This window comes from Bufo gargarizans, chromosome 6 (assembly GCF_014858855.1).
Source record: "Bufo gargarizans isolate SCDJY-AF-19 chromosome 6, ASM1485885v1, whole genome shotgun sequence".
Lineage (NCBI taxonomy): Eukaryota > Metazoa > Chordata > Amphibia > Anura > Bufonidae > Bufo > Bufo gargarizans.
This window is the reverse complement of record NC_058085.1, coordinates 204504557-204525422: the sequence shown is the minus strand read 5'-3', so window position 1 is coordinate 204525422 and position 20866 is coordinate 204504557. Positions and strand designations below refer to the sequence as shown.

The 20866-nt window shown below is 43.8% G+C and overlaps 1 protein-coding gene across 1 annotated transcript; it reads left to right on the top strand.

Moving 5' to 3' along the window:
* The first annotated feature begins 263 nt into the window (after positions 1–263).
* VDAC2 (voltage dependent anion channel 2) lies at positions 264–16846 on the top strand. Its single transcript, XM_044297953.1, has 9 exons — positions 264–351; positions 2943–3015; positions 4794–4843; positions 7290–7442; positions 7881–7933; positions 9751–9978; positions 11622–11772; positions 14800–14857; positions 16246–16846. Exons 2-9 carry the CDS (start codon positions 2949–2951, stop codon positions 16335–16337), a joined length of 852 nt encoding a protein of 283 aa, XP_044153888.1. The 5' UTR covers positions 264–351; positions 2943–2948; the 3' UTR covers positions 16338–16846.
* The last annotated feature ends 4020 nt before the right edge of the window (positions 16847–20866 follow it).

Below are 20866 nucleotides of genomic sequence, written 5' to 3'. Positions count from 1 at the left end.
GACCACGCCTCAGCCACGGTCCCGGCTTCATTCCCGCCCTCATTAGGCCCAATAGCTGCTCAGGTTTTTGCCGCCTGTGGAAATAGTCAGAATGTACTGTAGGTGAGAGCTCTCCTGGTTTTCAGCATTCTTCCTCACCTATCAGGACCAGGCACACCTCGAAACCTTAACAATTAGGAGGTTTATGCGCTCGACGTGCGGACAGTTGTGCAGGCGCCACGGAGGGCAGCCCTAGGCTGGCGGAGGCGGGGCGAGTGGGAGGGGCTACACAGTGACAGGCTAGGTGTCTCCTTCACTTTGCCCTCCACTCGCACGCTCCGGACAGGACAGGCCGCTCAGCAGTAACTCCAGGTATTGGCGGGGCCGGCGCTTCGCTTTAGTTTCCCCTCTGGTCACTGGGAGTACGTGACCGGTCGGAGGAGCGGGCAGCGGTGTGCAGCAATGGATCTCTAGGAGCAGGGACGGGAGGTGCTGGGTGTCCAAGGCCTCAGGCGCGAGCGGGGCTGTGTGCTGCGCCCGTGCATTGCCATTGTGTGTGTATGGAATGGCACTCCTCCCTGCGGACTGTCATCCATGTGCATATGGTCTGTGGCTTGTGTGTCCTCCGGTTGGCATGCTGTATTAATCACCATATGAGATGTGTGCAGAGAATCCTGCTTAGGAAATGGGTTCACTTCCCGTCTGGATGTGTGCATGCTTTCAACATGGCTGCCCACCACTGTGCGCCTGCATACCCTTGTAGCCTGGGCTATATATAGGATATGTATGACCTTAACCATGATATACATGTATGATGTCCCACTATGCCAAGTCCAGCACGTGGGCTTACAGACATGGAGCTGATGCCGTGTCTTACCATGTATGAGGTGACCAGAGGTGTGAGCCTGGCTCTGTAGATGAGCTGGACCCGTGACAGTCCTCATTACATTCATGCTGTGCCCGCATGGGCAGCTGACGTTCCACAGTTTGGTGAAGGCCGTGGCAGATGTGCCAAGCTCTGGCAGATTTACATTATAGGACGGCCCCTCCAGATGACCGCTTTTAAAGGGTTTCTACCACTTGAATATCACATATTTGGTGTTCAGACACTAGCGATTCGCTAGTGTCTGTTCTTGCCTACAAGCTAATTATCACATTAATCCGGGCTGCCGATACCTCAAAAAAAGCACTTATATCTTTATGCAAATGAGCCTCTAGGTGCTATGCAGGCGTTTTTCTAAGCACCTAGAGGCTCCGTCTACCTTGCATTTTGCCGCCCTGCGCCTCGCTCCAGCACGCCCATCTCTCACTGTAATCGATCCTCCCCCTGCTTCAGCCTTCCGAAATCCCGCGCCTGCGCCGTCCGTCGTGGCATTCGGAGGCATTCGGCGCAGGCGCAGTCAATGTCTGACGCTCCCTGCTCAGACATTTCAACTGCGCCTGCGCCGATGACGTCACAGAGCTCCGTGGGACAGACGAAGCCCAGCAGCAAGCGGTCAGACATTGACTGCGCCTGCGCCTGCGCCGAATGCCTCCGAATGCCGCGACGGACGGCGCAGGCGCGGGATTTCGGAAGGCTGAAGCAGGGGGAGGATCGATTACAGTGAGAGATGGGCGTGCTGGAGCGAGGCGCAGGGCGGCAAAATGCAAGGTAGACGGAGCCTCTAGGTGCTTAGAAAAACGCCTGCATAGCACCTAGAGGCTCATTTGCATAAAGATATAAGTGCTTTTTTTGAGGTATCGGCAGCCCGGATTAATGTGATAATTAGCTTGTAGGCAAGAACAGACACTAGCGAATCGCTAGTGTCTGAACACCAAATATGTGATATTCAAGTGGTAGAAACCCTTTAATGGTTACCAGCTTGTTCTCCTCCCAGCATACTACATACTGCTAGCCATCTCCTCCTCAGGCAGGGTGTGTTCTGAGTGATCTGTAAAGTATGCAGGAAATAAGCAGATACTGTAACCAAAGCAATGGCTGCTTTATCTGCTGGATATAGACGCCTGAAAATGGGGAATATGCCCATAGCAAATGGTGTACAGCAGTCAGTTTTCAAAACTGCTTAATTTTGTTAATTGCACCACGACTCCGATCTAGTCGGTGTTCAGTAGACACTGCAGAGGACCCAGCCCCACAGCCTCTTTCAAACAGTTGATTGGCTGCAGTTGAATCTCCACCAATCTAATATTGATGACCTCTCTCGAACACCTTCAATATGTAAAAAATCTTTTGATGGTAGGGTCCTTTAAGAGAACCTGTCACCGGGACTTTTTGTATAGAGCTGAGGACATGGGTTGCTAGATGGCAGGTAGTACATCCGCAATACCCAGTCCGCATACACGTAGCTCTGTGTGCTTGTATTGTGAAAAAACAAAAAAACTATTTGATACATATGCAAAGGGGCAGGACTCGAGTCAGGGGCAGGACTCGAGTCAGGGGCAGGACTCGAGTCAGGGGCAGGACTCGAGTCAGGGGCAGGACTCGAGTCAGGGGCAGGACTCGAGTCAGGGGCAGGACTCGAGTCAGGGGCAGGACTCGAGTCAGGGGCAGGACTCGAGTCAGGGGCAGGACTCGAGTCAGGGGCAGGACTCGAGTCAGGGGCAGGACTCGAGTCAGGTTAATTTGCATATGTATCAAATCGTTTTTTCCACAATTCAAGCACACAGTTATGGGACTGGGTAATGCGGATGTGCTAGCGGCTAGGGTTAATCTTCAGATGACCCCTTTGATCTCTTATAACCTGAGCAATAATTCTTTGCGTCATCTTCTAAGTCAGGCATCCTCAAACTGCGGCCATCCAGCTGTTGCAAAACTACAACTCCCAGCATGCCCAAACAGCCTACAGGTATCAGCCTACAGCAGGGCATTGTGGGAGTCGTAGTTTTACAACAGCTGGAGGGCTGCAGTTTGAGGATGCCTGTTCTAAGTTTAAGTTTGTGTGTTTTATTTTTTCCTCTTTAAGGTAAAAATGGCTGTCCCACCATCTTATGCTGACCTTGGCAAATCTTCTAGAGACGTCTTCAGCAAAGGATATGGTAAGATGTCAGTGGCCCTTAATGTAAAGCATGATTTTTATTTGGTTGTTCTGACTGACCTGACATGGGATGAGATGTTGCATGTGAACATGGGTTAAAAAGGGTGTGTGTGTGTGTATGTATAATAAATATAAATATATATTTATATATATTTTCTTTTTCCATGTTTTTTTTTTTTTTTTTTTTCTGCCTTTTCATACCCCATCTGCACCATACATCTGCATGTGGTACTTGCGGATTTTCATGTGGTTTTGCCCTAAATCTTTCACTCCTTTCATTACAAAGGGTGAAATCAATTGACTTTCTGTGGATTTCAGTATATCTGCACTGCAGGGAAAATGGCCACGCCGTGCACATGAGATTTAGAAAATGTCATTTACTTAGCTGGTACTGTATTAGGCTGGGTTCACTTGGGCAAGATTTCCACGCGGGTGCAATGCGTAAGGTGAACGCATTGCACCCGCACTGAATCCGGACCCATTCACTTCTATGAGGCTGTGCAGATGAGCGGTGATTTTCACGCATCACTTGTGGTGTGTTGCGTGAAAATCGCAGCATGCTCTATATTGTGCATTTTTCACGCAACGCAGGCCCCATAGAAGTGAATAGGGCTGCATGAAAATCGCAAGCAAGTGCTGGTGTGGTGTGATTTTTCACGCATGGTTGCTAAGATGGTCTATTCACTGTAATTATAACATGGTTATAAGGGAAAATAATAGCATTCTTTAATACAGAATGCTTAGTCGAAGGTCAATTGAGGGTTAAAAAATAAAATAAAAATTAACTCGCCTCCTCTTGATCGCATATTTGCCGATCTCTTCTTATTACTTTAATCATGAGCTGCCGGCTAAAGGACCTGTGGTGACCTCACATCACATGGTCCATCACCATGGTGATGGACCATGTGATTGACCCATGTGATGAGCTCAGTGATGTCACCACAGGTCCTGAAGAAAGAACAGGAGACCGGCAGCTACGCGATCAACTGGAGGTGAGTTAATTATTTTAACTTTATTTATTTTTTTAACCCTCAATTGACCTTGTACTAAGCATTCTATATTAAAGAATGCTATTATTTTCCCTTATAACCATGTTATAAGGGAAAATAATGACATCTACACACCACCGAACCCAAACCTGAACTTCAGTGAAGAAGTTTGGGTACCACATTCAGTTTTTTTTTTATCACACATGTGCAAAACGCATTGCACCCGCGCGATAAAAACTGAACAACGGAATGCAATCGCAGTCAAAACTGACTGCAATTGCGTACCTACTCATGCAGGTTTGCAGCAATACACCCGGGACCCATCCTGAACAAATCCGTCACTCCCGTGTGAACCCAGCCTTACTCTTCAGACTTTCCACCTGAAAGTCCATTTGTAATACGCATTGTATGTATATATCTGAAATAATGTTTAATTTCACCTGACTTGTAGTCAAATTTTTGTTTTATTTTTTTAAATTTACCCATGGGAACTTGGTCTGGTAATGCAGACAATTACCCCTTTTTCCGAGATCTCGTGCTTTCTTTTTTTACATGTGTATTTATGCTGAGTTTATTCTAGCTTGGGGATCAGCAACCTTCGGCACACCAGCTGTTGTGAAACTAAATTTCCCAGCATGCTCTATTCACTTCTATGAGAGCTCTTAGAAGAGCAGGGTAAGTGTGCATATTGGGAGTTGTAGTTTCACAACAGCTGGAGTGCCGGAGGTTGCCTAACCCTGTTCTAGATGGATAGTTTTTAATGAAATATCTTCATGTTGCTCTTATTCAGGTTTTGGACTGGTGAAACTTGATGTTAAGACCAAGTCTGCGAGCGGAGTGGTGAGTTTCATGCCTCATTAAAGGGGTTGTCTGGTATCGGAAAAGAAACAAGACAACACATAGGCTCCTTCTGCAAACAAGAACTGAGCATTATTTAGGTACACTGCTGGGGCCGCTGGTTGGCTGTAGCAGTTATTTCTTGTCGACGTGATGTCTTGCAGCTGTGAAGGATCTGTTGGGTAAGTAATGCTCAGTTTTTGTTTGTGGAAGGAGCACATGTGGTGTTTTTTTTTTTTTCCTGAAACAGAACAATCCCTTTAATTATGTAACCAGAGAGAGTAAACTTCTGTAGTCACGTGTTCTTCACATTACTTTGTCACCACCAAAGTCCATCCTAAACTACCCGCAGTACATCACGGCTAAAGCCACCCGGCTTCCAATGATGTCTTTGACTAATTTATCTGAGGGGCAAGATAGCAGGAAAACTGCTGGCTGTATGCAAATGAGAAGCTTGAAGTCAAACTTGCCATGTCCCCTTCATGTGTGATTTCCCCAAGGGGATTTTGTGCATTTGCGCCAAAAACAAGATTGTACAGCATGTGTAAGTGGCTCTGCTGTAGTGTACTTGGCTTCAGAGGGCTCACTGAACCAGCATTAAAAATAAGATTGTACAGTGCAGGAGTCATGGGCGATCGTGGCAATCTTGACTTCAAATGTTATTGCTGCTGCGCCTTGACTTCAAGCTCTTCATTTGCCTACAGCGAGAGGTGGAATAAAAGTTGTTTTCCTGCGATCTGGTCTCTGGCTACTTTTCTGATGGCATCACATCATTAGAAACCAGATGACTTCAGCTGTGAGGTACTGTGCGTGGGTTAGGGGGCATTTAGGTGGTCACAGGTTCCGTTTAAGAGCCACTACAAAAAGTACCTATCCTGGCTTGTCCTAGCATCAACCCATTCGTTGCCAAGCGTGCTGGACGTTTTCTACCTCGGGTAGCCAGGACAATACTCAGTTTTAATTTGTACAAATAAAACACAAAAAAAAAACTCTAACCTCCCATATAGTTTTTGGAAATAGACACCCAACACATTGTCAAACTGACATCGTCATGCAATTTGTGTCAAATGTAATTTTTCGGAAAGTGCATAAGTTGGTAAAAGTGACTGAAGCAGAAAGTAGCCCACAGTCTGATAATAATCATAGGTTTCATCCTGTAGTCCGATGCTGCTTTATTCTCAGTCAGCGCTATATTGCCGTACAGCTTGAAGTCAAGGGGGCACGGCCTCCTTGCTTCGAGTCAAGGTAACCACGCCCCCTAACCGCCCCCTCTTGCCTGAGAGTGACAGCCTGCAGTTCGGCTGCGGTTGCCAAAGTCTTGCACATGCGCGGTGCGCTCTGTACTCGTGCGCGATCCCATCTTCTGCTGGGAGATGAAATTTTGCAACAGCTGGAGGGCTGCAGTTTGGGCATGCCTGGCTTAGATAATTTGTATAGCTACCATGACGCTCGTATAATGCTACAATACAGTGGACATGGCATCTGAGCAGAGGGGGTTGGAGCATCCTGGTTAATGCACTGCCCCAGACGCCTTGTCCGCTCTCTGGTATACCTAATGGCTGTGAACAAGCTTTTTACTCCCTGCCTTTCCAGAACAATAACTTAACTTTTATATTTTTATTTTTTTCATAGCCGTAGAGGGCTTGTTTATTGTGGGACAAGTTGCACTTTCTAATTTAATATTGCATATGATATATAATTCCAATCTTGGAGGAGTTGGGGAGGGGAAGCAATTCCGCCAATGAAACATCCGAAGTCGCTTCACATTACAAAACTGTAGTGTGTTTAGTGCTCCATTCAAGTGAACAGAGCTTAGCCGCGCCCAGGCCAGTTGATACTAGTCGTAGCGTCACTGGGCCTGCTGTAAACAGTGAAAAGGCTGCTACTGGAGCCCCGCCAGTCAGATGCTGATCTATCAAGAGGATAGATCATCAGTTTAAATAAACTGCAGAACCCCTTTAATGAGACCACTAAACTAGTTTTCTATTGGCTTACACGGTACCAGACTTCTTTCTTTTGACAAAACTGGAGTGAGTGGTGTAAAAATGCAAAAAGTCGCAAAAGCCCTATTTCTGTGACTTTTTACGCCAGAATTCTGGAGTGAAGGTGTGATAAATCGGGACCTATGTATACAGTGGTAAAAATGCCAGTCAGTATGTATGATTGTTCATAGATTATGTATACAAGCTCACTCTACTGCTCCATTAATATGGGGTAGTTGTTAGATCATTTGGTTGATGGTTCTCTCTCCCAAAACCTACTGTTTGGCCAAACAGGCATGTTTTCTGACTGAGGAGAGTGGAGTAAGCTGCTGATACACTTCTGAATAATCTCCAAGAACAATAGGATTGGCATGTTCAAATAAAAGTCAGGAGCACCCCATAAACATAAGGGTGCTGGACTTTATTTTCTTCTGTTTTTTCACTAATATTGTCTACTTATTTTTCAGGAATTTACAACATCGGGCTCATCAAACACAGACTCTGGGAAAGTGAATGGTAGCTTAGAGACCAAATACAAGTGGGGAGAGTATGGACTTACTTTTACAGAGAAATGGAACACAGATAATACTCTGGGGACAGAAATTACTATTGAAGACCAGGTAAGAAGTCTTTTGCCTGTTATTTAGATTTTGAGCAACATATAGTATTTTAATATCAGTCTATACATTGAACTTTATAGTGTACCTGTTAATATGAATGCATCCAGAATTGTGTGTAACCTAGTGTGGGTTCTGGAAGTTCTTCTTCTTTTGTGGCTTTTCCTAATGTAGTGCTGCAGAGTCGCTTCCTCACAGCGTGCAGTATCGCCTCTCTTCCTCGCTGTGTACTGTTTTAGTTAATAGGAAGGGTTTTTAACGTGTACGTGCTTTTGCACACAGGGGAAGGAATACTAAAGGCTCCAGGAATGTTAAATTGTTAGTTCATCCCCAGTAATCATGAAAGGCTGATGTGCAAAATACTTTCATTGTAACATTTGAGGGTTTAGGTGAGTCTCTGGTTTTTAAAGTTTAAACTTTATTTTTTATTTATTTTTACAGCTTGCTAAAGGTCTAAAGCTGACGTTTGACACAACATTTTCACCGAACACAGGGTGAGTATTTGTTAAATGTTTTTTTATAATTCAGTGTAGGGCCTGCGGTAAACAGTGAGACTGCCTTCTCAAACAGCTGATCGACGGGGGTCCTGGGTGTCAGACCCCCGCTGGCCAGATGCTGATTATCTATCCAGAGGATAGATCATCAGTTTAAAAAAACTGCAGAATCCCTTTAAAGGAAATATGTCATCAGAAAATGATCTGTTTAAATCACTTTTTTGTTTAACATAATTTTTTCATATTTTTATAATTTTTCATGTCACTTTTTATATTTAAACTAAAATCTTGCAGTTTTTGCACTTGGCACTATGTCTAATAATTGGCGCCACTTCTTGGTTTATAAAGATTAATTAACTTCAGTTAACTCATTCTAATCCTGCCTGTAATGATACCACCTCTGATTGACAGATTGACACTCTCCTATTGTGAATGGTGGATTCTGTCTTATCTATTCTTTCCTTGTACAATTACCTTTGCACAGGTCATAGAGCATGCCTAGAAAACTCTCCCATAAGTCAGTTCCCCTCCTGACCATTGTGTCTATGGCCCCCAGGGCTGCCGTAAAATACTTTTCCTAATGCTTTCTAAATGCAGTTAGGAACATAGCAGGCAAGATGGCCACCCCCATAATCATGTTCCGGAAATAACATTTAAAAAAAAATCTACAATCAGAAAAAAACTGATTAGTTTGACTACTCAAATGCATTACTAATCGGTCTCCCTCTCACTAAACTCTTGCCCTTTCAGTCTGTTCTAAATGCTGCAGCTAGGCTCCTCTATCCATCCAACCGCTACACTGATGCTACTAGTCTGTGCCAGTCACTTCACTGGATGCCCATCCACCATAGAATACAGTTCAAACTTCTCACCCTCACCCACAAAGCTCTCCACAGTGCTGCATCTCCTCCCTCATCTCGATCTATCACCCTACTTGTGCTCTCCGTTCTGTTAGTGACCTAACATTAATAACCTCACCTCACGCCCATCTTCAAGACTTTTCTCGAGCTACACCTACTCTCTCTGGAATACTCTGCCCAGGAATACTAGGTCAATTCACAACTTCTCCACCTTCAAACATGCCTTAAAAACACATCTTTTCAGGCAGGCTCATCAAGCTACCTAAAATGACTTTTCCCAGACTAAACCTTTCCCCCACCAACTCCTCTGGCCTAAACTCTATCCTCTAGTAGTCCCAAACCCGAAGCAGATCGGCACCACTCCTGTCAGTTCAATAATGGCTCAAATCCTACTTCAATAAGTGAATGGCTCAATGGCTCAAATCACAATCAATAAGTGACAGGTCGAACTGGATGGACAAATGTCTTTTTTCGGCCTTATGTACTATGTAATAAGGTGGCGCTATATAAATACATTTTATTATTATAGATTAGAAAAAATGTCTATCTGTTTTTAACTGGCAGATAACATTTTTGGTGGCACATTTCCTTTGAGTTTGGATTCTCGAAGGTCATAGATGCTGGTTTTTATTTTATTTTTCATGTAAAATGGAAGCCTTGAAACGTCTTTTTGCGCATTTTTCGAATATGAATTTGTCGAATATGCTGTCAGTTTTCTGGACTGCTCCATTTTTGCACTTGTTACAATTAATTTATTAACTCCTGATGCTTTCCAGACAAGTGGTCATCTATGAAAAGTATGGTTGCTCTGACTACTCTAGATTGGAACCATTCTGGCTCTTGAATGTCTATGCCAGATTAACAAAATGTCTGTCCCATGCCATTCTTTTGGAAACTCCTCATTTGTTTCCATATATTGCCTTTTTTTAATAAATGTTTTTTTTTTTGTTTAATCAGCAAGAAGAGTGGTAAGGTTAAAGCTGCCTACAAGCAGGAGTATGTGAACCTTGGCTGTGATGTGGACTTCGATTTTGCTGGTCCTGCCATCCATGGCTCAGCTGTGGTCGGCTATGATGGTTGGCTTGCCGGTTATCAGATGACCTTTGATAGTGCCAAATCAAAGTTGACCAAGAATAACTTTGCAGTTGGTTACAAGACAGGAGACTTCCAACTTCACACCAATGTGTAAGTATTTTTCAAGATTGTCTTCTAATCCATGCAATTTATTTATTTTATATATATATTTTTTTTATCCTATAAGACGCACCGGCCCATAAGATGCACCTAGGTTCTAGAGGAGGACAACAAGAGAATTATTTTCGTTAGACATCAGATCCCCTTTTTTAATAAGACCCCACCAAGACCTCAGCTCAGACCCCAATGTGAATGACCCTCCTCAATCGGACCTCATATCGGCCCCTACTGCCTCTCATTTTGGCCCCCATTGCCTCAATGACCAAGCTCAAAGATCAAGCAGTGGTTGGAAAAAACTGTTAAGGGCTTAAAATAGGTTCCCGGCCTTAGGGTCCATTCACACATCCGTGTGTGTTTTGCGGAGCCACGCATTTTGCGGACCGCGTATCGCCGCCACTATAATAGAATATGCCTAATCTTTTCCGGAATTGCAGACAAGAATAGGACATGTTGTATTTTCGAGAACGGAAATGCGGGTTCACATTTCTGGATCTGAACAGCACATCGTGCGGCCCCATAGAAATGAATGGGTCCGCAATTCCGTTCCGCAAAATGCGGAACAGAATTGCGGACGTGTGAATGGACCCTTTAGAGAAGCGCTTTAAACAGTTATTATGAAATCGTAGCTCTCTATTTTCTGGAGACTGCCCCTCATTGTATTTATTTTACATAGAATAGAACTGGAAATTCCACCATGTCGTCTTGTGCGTAGGCAGATGAACTACAGACCTTTACCTGTTGTAAATCAGATCAGCCCCTATTGCCTTTGTTTAATAAAATAAACCACTTTACCTCTCCTGCTCCTGGACGCTGCTGCTCCTCACCGTCCACACTCTTCCTCCCGCTGTCAGCTCTGCTGTTAACAGGTGCGCACAGCGTGAGATCACAGAGCTAATTCAACACCTCCTCGTGGTTGGTCAGGCGCAGGTGGGGAGTATGTTTATAAATTCGGGACATGGTCCAAGGTCTTTCTCTGACAGTAACACATCTGTGGTTTAGGAAACCAAACAACTCAGTCTGGTTATTTTTATGTATTTAATTCAGAAGTCAAATTATATCTTATGTATTTTGATTCAGCAGTCTAAAAAATGATATACCAGCTAAGATATATAACCACTGAGGCCTAAGTATAACAAGGTTCTCATTGGGTTGTAGTGGGAAATTTTAAGAAGCTCATTCTTGTTGTAGCTAAGGCTACTTTCACACTTGCAGCACAGCATTCCGGCAGGCTGTTCCAGCAGAGAATGGCCTGCTATAATGGGTTCCATTGGAGATCCAGCCACATACCGGCAAATATGCAGAGAATCGGTCGGACAGAAACCACTTCACATCGGTTTTTGTCTGGTAGATTCCTGGCATTCTGTGCTGGAACCACCTGACTGAAGGGCTGTACTGGATATGTGAAAGTAGACTAAAAACAAACATGACAGCAACCTCTGTATGGGAGAGAGCCTGGCTTTAGCATAGTTGTGCTCATGTTGAGGATACGTTTAGCAGAGTGCTAAAGATATATTGTAATCTTGTAGTTTTCTGAAGGATAATTGTGTTTTTATTTATTTTATTTTTTTCTGAATGTACTAATGTCTAATTGTACTTGCACATTGAACTATACTGACTCTACCGTCTCTCTTCAGCAATGATGGGTCTGAGTTCGCTGGTTCCATCTATCAGAAAGTTAGTGATAAATTGGAGACGGCAGTAAACCTTGCTTGGACATCTGGGAACAACAGTACCCGCTTTGGAATTGCTGCTAAATACCAGTTGGACTCTCATGCATCAATCTCCGTGAGTAGTGAATTATCACTGCAGTTTAGTTTGTACGACCAGAGGTGGTAGCTGCTTGTGCGTGTTTACCAAATGTGACCACCAAAAACATTGACTCTCAACATTTCCCCGCACTGTACATGTACAGCACTGGAAGGGCTTTCAAACATGGTGCGTGCGCCATGGCCGGCGGGTCTCTGCTGTTTCAAACAGCAGAGGCTTGTGGATCATGTCCGTGACAAGCAATAATGCCGATAGTAGTCATTAAAGCCTAAAGTCAAGTGCAACCACGACATCTAAATAACATGGAAGTGCAAGCTTCAGGATTTTTTGCTAAGACCGACACCTAGTCAGCAATCGCAGATGACGGTCATTAATAATAGTACGCATAGTCTCTCTGAAGAGACAGTGTATTAGAGCTGCAGTTCATATGTTAGCCAGCAGGTGGCTAGCATAGGATATCTGCAAAATCGGCCTATACTGTCATTCTATGAGAATACAGTATATGAGATGTAATAAATCCTGAGTACTGTATCTTAAAGGGTTTCTACCACCTGAAATACTGTTATGTAGCTGACTGACATTAGCGATGCGCTAATGTCGGCACTACATAAGTGTTTTTTTACCTTTCTCCCTGCAGCTGTTTTGGTTAAAAAAAGCACTTTTTTATAATATGCTAATTAGCCTCTAGGTGCTATGTGGGCGTAAAATCGGCACCTAGATGCTCCGTCCACTCACCCTTTATCCCGCCCAGGTCCTCTGTTCTGCCAGCCTCGCTCCTCTTGATTGATGGCGCGGTCCGCGCAATGATGCCGAAATCCTGCACACGCGCCGTTCACTTCTGTTTTCGGCGCAGTGAGTGAAGGCCGCTTTCCTGATGCCAGCTTCCTCGCTGCGCCTGCGCGGTATACAGAAGTGAACGGCGCAGGCGTGGGGTTTCGGCAGCGATGATGGCACGGTCCGCCGCAATCAAGAGGAGCGGGGTGGGCAGAACAGGACCTGGGCGGCATAAAGGGTGAGTGGACGGAGCCTCTAGGTGCTCATTTTTTACGCCCACATAGCACCTAGAGGCTCATTAGCATATTTATATATATATATATATATATATATATATATATATATATATATATATATATATATATATATATATATATATATATATATATATATATATAAAATTTTTTTTACCAAAACGGCTGCAGGGAGAAAGGTAGACATACTGTTATGTAGTGCTGACATTGTAGAAACCCCTTTAAATATACAAATTTGAATCACCCCCCCTTTCCCTTCTCTAAAATAAAAAAAAAAACATCATGGGCATTGCTGCTTCTGAAAATGCCCTTGTTAAAATATAAAAATATTTAGCCCATATGGTGTTTTTATTTTTTTGCTCCTCTTACCCAAAAAATTGATCAAAAAGTCACATACCCACCATGTATGAATAAAAACTACAGATCGTGTGACGTACAGCGGCTCACCCCTGTTGCGTATGGGTAGGTGCTCACCCTCAGGTCCTACCCTCAGGACCCAGAAGAAATAATGGAGAATAAGAAAAATGAGGGGGCACACTCAAGAGGGATCACTGGATAAAGTGTAGATAATTGTGTTTAATAATATTTTAAGAACATACCCTTAAAAGCATTAAAACATACATAAAACAAAAACAAAAAGTGCAAGATTTCACTGGTAGTATTAATCTCAGTGAGAGTTCTTTCCACAGAGGTATAGGATTAAGGCCTGTGACGTTAGAGCGATAGTATCAGCCCTATGGCTCAGTCCTAGTGGAGCGCTGATGATGTTAATGTCTCTTTATCCAGTATGCTGAGTATGCAGCAGTATATATCAAATTGGAGACTGTGCTCCCGTGTTTAACAAGATGTATGGCAGGTTGGAGACTATGCTCCCGTACTTACAGTCTCTTGTCGCTTGCGGTATTTCCGATCACCCCTCCTGACTGAATCCTCACAGCATTGATGTTTCAGGTTGCCGTACACTCACAGCGTCCCGTGCAGTGTGTTCGGTCAAGACGTGGCGTCCCACGTGACCTAGTAGTCTGGGGTGCCGGCTAAACACTGAGCTGACGTCACTGGATTGATATTGCACTGACGTCAGTACTGTGCGACTCGTGCTCCGGTTTGATGCAGGAGAAAGATCTCGTATTATTAAAAACTACAGATCGTCCCGCAAAAAAATGATTCCTCCCCCCCACAGCTCAGTAAAAAGTTACGGTGGTTAGAATATGGCCATTTAAAATACATTTTTCCTAAAGTTTTTCTTTCAGTATTAAAACACAAGAAAACAAACCATATGTGGTATTGTTCGAAGCTTTCTGACCCAGAGAATAAAGGGCACAGTTCAGTTGTTTTGCATAGAGAATGCCGTAAGGACAGAACCCGTAAGACTGGCTTAATTGCTTATTTATTTTTTTCCAATTCTACACAATTTGGATTTTTTTTTTCACTTAATTTTGTGGCATTAGAAAGCACAACTTATCCCGCAAAAAAAAAAATAAGCCCTCATGCGGTTACGTGAACAGAAAAATAAAAATTTTTATGGCTCCGGGAAAACAGGGAAGAAAAACAAAAATGAAAAAACCTCCGATGTTAAAGGGGTTGTCTCACTTGAGCAAATAGCATTTGTTCGGTAGAGGAAGTTTATACAAGCCACTTATTAATGTATTGTTATCCATATTGCTTCCTTTGATGGCTGGATTAATTTTTACATGACATTATATACTGCACATTTATGTGGTTATGACCACCCTGCAATCCAGCAGCAGTGGCCAAGCTTGCATACTAAAAAAAAAAAAAAAAAGCACTGGCCTATGTGCACCTCAAGTCCTGGCCATGGAAACGAGCAGTGCATAATATGAAGGAAAAATTAATCCAGCCAACAAAGGAAGCAATATGAATAATAACAATACATTAGTAAGTGTCTTTTATTAACTTCCCCTACGTAATAAATGCTATTTGCTGTATTTGAGGGGGGAGATGTTTAACATAAAATGTACAAAGGACTATAATCTAACTAAAATGTTATTTCAATTAGGTAAAGGTGAACAATGCCAGCCTTGTTGGAGTAGGGTACACCCAGACTCTCAGGCCAGGTGAGTGCTGGAACTGTTTTGTTCTTTGTAACTACCGTTGTATTCATATTTTGGAGATTTAAATGGCTAATAATCATAAGGCCACTAGGAAGCTGTAGGGAGACTAACACTGTCCCAGTGGCTACACACCAAGTAATTGTTTCATGTAACTTTCCCCTCCAAGCTGGCCATTAGAGAAGACAACAGCTCCGTAGTGGGTGTTCCGATCAAACATTGCATGTTATTTCTCTGTACGACTGTATTCTGCCATAGGCATCTAAAGCATGTCGGTAACTATAATAGGGTCACATTGAAGTCTGTGGCTGCTATTTTACAGCTTCATATGCCTCTGGGGGCTTTGGAGCCATCACATACATGTAAGTCTGTAGTTAGTCTATTTGCACCAGCAATGAAAGTATATCTGGCAATTGGCTATAATGTATTCACCGTTTGTTCATCTTTAGATTTATTTATTTTTGTGTAGTTGCATTTGTCAGGGAAAGTTTTATAATGCTAAGAACTTTTAAAGGTGTTTTTCCTGGAGTTTAATATTGAAAACCTACAGTATCTTTAGGATAAGTCTTCAATATCTGATCAGAGAGGGTTAGGCCCCTGGCACTCCTGCTAATCAGCTGTTTGAAGGGGCCTGGGACATTGTGTCGACTGGTCACATGGCCGTTGAGAGAGAAAGAGAGACTCTTCAGCCTTATGCAATAATTTTTGACTTTTGTGTGTTAAGCTACTTTCACACCAGTGTTTTTGCTGGATCCATCATGGATCAGCAAAGAAACGCTTGTGTCATAATACAACTGTCTTCATCTGTTCTGAACGGATCCGGTTGTATTATCTCTAAAATAGTCAAGACGGATCAGTTTCTCAAACCATTGTAAGTCAAAAGGAGATGGTTTCTCAAACCATTGTAAGTCAAAAGGAGATGGATCTGTTTTCTTTTCTGAGAAAATGGATCCGCCACTATTGACTTACATTGTGTCATGACGGATCCATTTTGCTCCACATTGCGGACAGAAAAAACGGAGGTTGGGGTCTTGCACCCGGGATCCCTGCCGATCAGCTGTTTGAGAAGGCAGTGGCGCAGGCAGTAGTACTGTGGCCTCCTTGCTGTTTACCGCAGGCCCAGTGACTTCAAGACTAGTATCAGTGGCCTGGGTGGGGCTAAGCTCCATTCAAGTGAACAGAGCTTAGCCATGCCCAGGCCATTGATACTAACAGAGGATAGATCATCAGTTTAAAAAAACTGCAGAACCCCTTTAAAGACAAGTTAGCATGTTTTTAGATTATCTTTTTAAACTACCAAATGCCCTTTGTTTTTTGTTTTCTTTCAAGAAATGATTGCAGTGATGTGTTGAACTGATTATTTAAACTTTTTTTTTTTTTGTGTCTTTTCTCAGGTGTGAAACTGTCTCTCTCTGCATTGGTAGATGGAAAGAATATAAATGCTGGTGGCCACAAACTTGGCTTAGGCCTGGAATTGGAGGCTTAAGCTTTTTATCCTCTGCTATTTGCAATCACCAAGGGATATCCAGGAAACAAGGCCTTACCTATATATTTGTTTCATAATCGTAACCAGCAAAGCTTATTTTGCCTCCTTCTGTTCTCTCCTTCCCAGTTCATAGGACAGGAGCTGCACTGAGGTGGAATTTCTATACTTTCTGGATGAGCCTAGGTAAATTTGGCAGTAGCTTCCCTCTTGGGATCCTACAGAGAAGCACTCCCTTAAACGTTATTTATATGTGTATTTAACTATTAGGCAGTGCTTCCCATCATGGTTTATATAGACCTCTGAAGAGAGGAAACACAAAATGTACATGTGTATGCATGTTTGTTTTTATGTTCCTTTTTAACATTTAATAACGCTAAGTCCGACACAAATCTCAAAGCCCTAGATCTGCTCATCCAGAGGGACAACAGTTTTGAGTAAGACACCTTTATTTTGTGAGGGTTTTTGATATCCCAAAACAGGAAAAATATGAATAAAACTAACTTACACGAGCAACTTGTACTAATGTCTTGCTTTTCAATTTCGCCTTTGTACAGACATGATGATAGAGATACTCAAGGCAAATGGTATAACTCACAGTAATCGGTATAATGGACCTATTAGTTTAACATGCCAGTTCAGTGAAATCTTTGAAATTAGTCCAAATACAAGTTCCTAAGGTGCACTACTCTACACTACAGGTCCTTAGCGCCACAGACAAAGTATTGAGAAATCTCCATTTAAAGGAAATGTCACTAAATGTTATCTGTCAGTTAATCCGTTCAGGACCCTGGCATTTTTCACTTTAAGGACCAGGCAGATGTGGTAATAATAATTTTGGCATGCTTTTACTTATCGAAACTATTCTGAGTTTTCTTGTGACATATTGTACTTCATGACAGTGGTAAATGGAGTTGATATATTTCACCTTGTGTATAAAAAAAAAAAATCCCACATTTACAAAAAATTTGTTAAATTTTTGATTTTAGGATGTTAAAAGGCTTAGAATTTTAGAAGCAAATTGTAAAAAAAAATTCTACAATTTCCAAAAACTAACTTAACCGCCTAACGCAGATGTGCGGTCCGGAGGCGGCAGCGCTGCGCAGAGTCACGCATATACGCGTCATCACGCGCTTTGCCGGCCTGCGCATGCGCAGTTCGGGCCTGCATTTCGTCAAGGGGGGGTCGCGTCATCAGCTTGCCAGCCAATGATCGCGGCTGGCAAGCTGATTTTTAAAAAATCCAATGAGAAGCCTAATAACAGATCATATTAGTAAATATGATCTGTTATATGGCTGCCTGCTCCTCTGCTGGTCCTTTTCATTGGTTGGATCCAGCAGAGGAGCAGGCTTCACAGTGAGTAGCACCAACAGTACATACTTAGCCTCAGATCACCCTCTGCACCCCAATTAACCCTTTGATCGCCCCTGTCAATCACTAGTGAAAGGAAAAAAGTGATCAGTGCAAACTGTCACATTTATATTTTTTTTTTTCACTGGTATTGACCGTTAGGTTTTAGGATAGTTTAGGCCCCTTGGTTAGGTAGTTTAGGGATCGGTTAGCGCCCAGCCCACTGCACCGCAGTCACTGATTCGCTGATTAGCGTATCGCTAATCAGCATTTGTACTTTTATAGTATCTGGAAGTGATCAAAACTGATCACGGTCAGATCTATAATTGTATTAGTGTCACTTTAGTTCTCCCTCCACCCAAAACGCAGTGTTTGCCCGATCAGGCCTGATCGGTCGCCCACACGTGCGTACACCCGCCCCACCGCAGTGACAAAAAAATTATTTTTTTGATCACTGCATATTCACTTTACACGCGCTGCGGCGATAAAGAAAAAAAAAATCAGTTTTGATATTTTTTATCAACCGCAGCGGCCTCCGGTACTTCGCTAGCTTCCCCTTTGTAAGACAGGCTTGCTTTTTTTTTTTTCTTGGGTAGTCTCAGGGAATACCCCTAAATTTAGTTGCCCAAATGTCAAACAGGGGGTATTCTTCTGAAGAGGCCTACAGGCTTCTGACCCAGTCGGATGAGTACCCTCATCTGATGAATCTAGCGGGTCAGAATACGAACCTGTAGAAAGTAGTGGCTCTCTGACCCAAAGTTCGGACGAGGAGTTTGAGGTCCCTGATAGCACCAGGCGTAGCCGGCCCCGTGTCGCTAGACCACAGGTTGCGCAGGATCCGCTTCAAGAGCAGCAGAGTGGGGCTGGTGCTGTCGGATTACGTGGTGAGGCATACACCAGCAGCGCAGCCCTCCCTGGACCTAGTACCAGCACTGCCGTACAACCTGGTGAAGTGGCGAGCACCAGAAGGGCAGTTGAAGCTGGTACGGTGGCACGAGCAGTAGTGACCCCGTCGCAGCCACCGCAAAGACGTGCCCGTAGAGCCCCTAGAATCCCTGAGGTGATGGCAAACCCTGATTGGCAGTCCCCAACTTCAGCCGCACCTGTAGTTTTCCCTTTCACTGCCCAGTCTGGAGTTCGGGTTGAGACAGATCGGTTCGGCCCTGGGATTTTTTGAGCTGTTCTTGACTGCGGAGCTCTTAGACATAGTTGTGGCCGAAACAAACAGGTATGCCACACAATTTATAACTGCCAACCCGGGAAGCTCTTATGCCCAGCCTTTCCGGTGGAAACCAGTCCAAGTTTCCGAAATTAAAACTTTTCTGAGCCTTCTCCTCAACATGGGTCTAACTAAAAAGCATGAATTGCGGTCATATTGGTCCACGAACCCAATTCATCACATGCCCATGTTCTCTGCTGCTATGTCCAGGGCACGTTTTGAGGCCATCCTGCGTTTCCTGCACTTTAGTGACAACACCGCCTCCCGTCCCAGAGGCCACCCTGCTTTTGACCGGCTCCACAAAATTCGGCCCCTCATAGACCATTTCAACCTGAAATTTGCAGATTTGTATACCCCAGAGCAAAACATCTGCGTAGACGAGTCCCTGATACATTTTACCGGGCGCCTTGGCTTCAAACAATACATCCCAAGCAAGCGTGCCCGGTATGGGGTCAAATTGTATAAGCTCTGTGAAAGGGCCACAGGCTATACCCACAAATTTCAGATCTATGAGGGAAAAGATCAGACCCTGGAGCCGGTCGGTTGCCCTGACTACCTAGGGAGCAGTGGGAAGACAGTCTGGGACTTGGTGTCACCCTTATTCGGCAAGGGGTACCATCTTTATGTGGACAATTTCTACACAAGTGTGGCCCTCTTTAGGCATTTGTTTCTAGAACGGATTGGCGCCTGTGGCACCGCGCGAACTAGTCGCGCGGGCTTCCCCCAACGGCTCGTTACCACCCGTCTTGCACGGGGGCAGAGGGCCGCATTGTGTAACGAAGAACTGCTCGCGGTGAAATGGAGAGACAAGCGTGACGTTTACATGCTCTCCTCCATTCACGCAGACATGACAACACAAATTGAGCGAGCAACCCGTGTCATTGAAAAGCCCCTCTCAGTCCACGACTATAACCTTCACATGGGAGGGGTGGACTTCAATGAACAGATGTTGTCTCCGTATTTAGTTTCCCGCAGAACCAGACGCTGGTATAAGGTGTCTGTATATTTAATTCAATTGGCTCTGTATAATAGTTTTAGTTCTCTACAGTAAGGCTGGGAGAACTGGATCCTTCCTCAAATTTCAGGAAGAGATCATCGCGAACCTCCTGTACCCAGGAGGTTCCGTGGCCCCATCCACCAGTGTAATTAGCCGTCTACACGAGCGACATTTCCCCAATGCCGTTCCTGGTACCTCAACCCAACCATCACCCCGAAAAAGATGTCGTGTCTGTAGCAGGAGTGGAATAAGGCGTGACACCCGCTATTTCTGTCCTGACCACCCTGCCCTATGCTTTGGAGAGTGTTTCTGGAAGTACCACACACAGGGATCATCTCACCAGGACAGGCACACAGGGCTATTAGGGCCCATTCACTCACAGCTGCTGCAAACCTCTCCTTTCACCTGGGACAAAGTGCATAAGGCACTTCGCCACATCTTTAGGCGATTTGCGCTTTTCACATTGACCCATGGGGAAGGAGAGGTTTGTTCTATAAAGGTAAAAAAAAAAAACACCAGTAAGCAAAAAGGTTAATGTTTAGTTCAAAAAGTTTAAGTTTATATATTCTGTTCCAAAGTTAAATAAAATTATTGCGTTGCGGCCTGTTTTTTTTTTTTTTTTTGGGGCAGAGATTTTTTCATCCACATTGATCGATGTGAATGAAGAAATCTGTGCCGTTAATTTTTTTTTCTTTCAGCCCAGAGGCTGAACGGAAAAAAAATCTCATTACCTGTATGCTCAATATAAGGAGAATAGCAGAAACTCCTAATGCTGGCCATACATGTAATGATTGCGGAGACCCTCAAATGCCAGGGCAGTACAAACACCCCACAACTGACCCCCATTTTGGAAAGAAGACACCCCAAGGTATTTGCTGAGGGGCATATCGAGTCCATGAAAGATTTAAATTTTTGTCCTAAGTTAGCGGAAAGTGAGACTTTGTGAGAAAAAACAAAAAAAAAAAT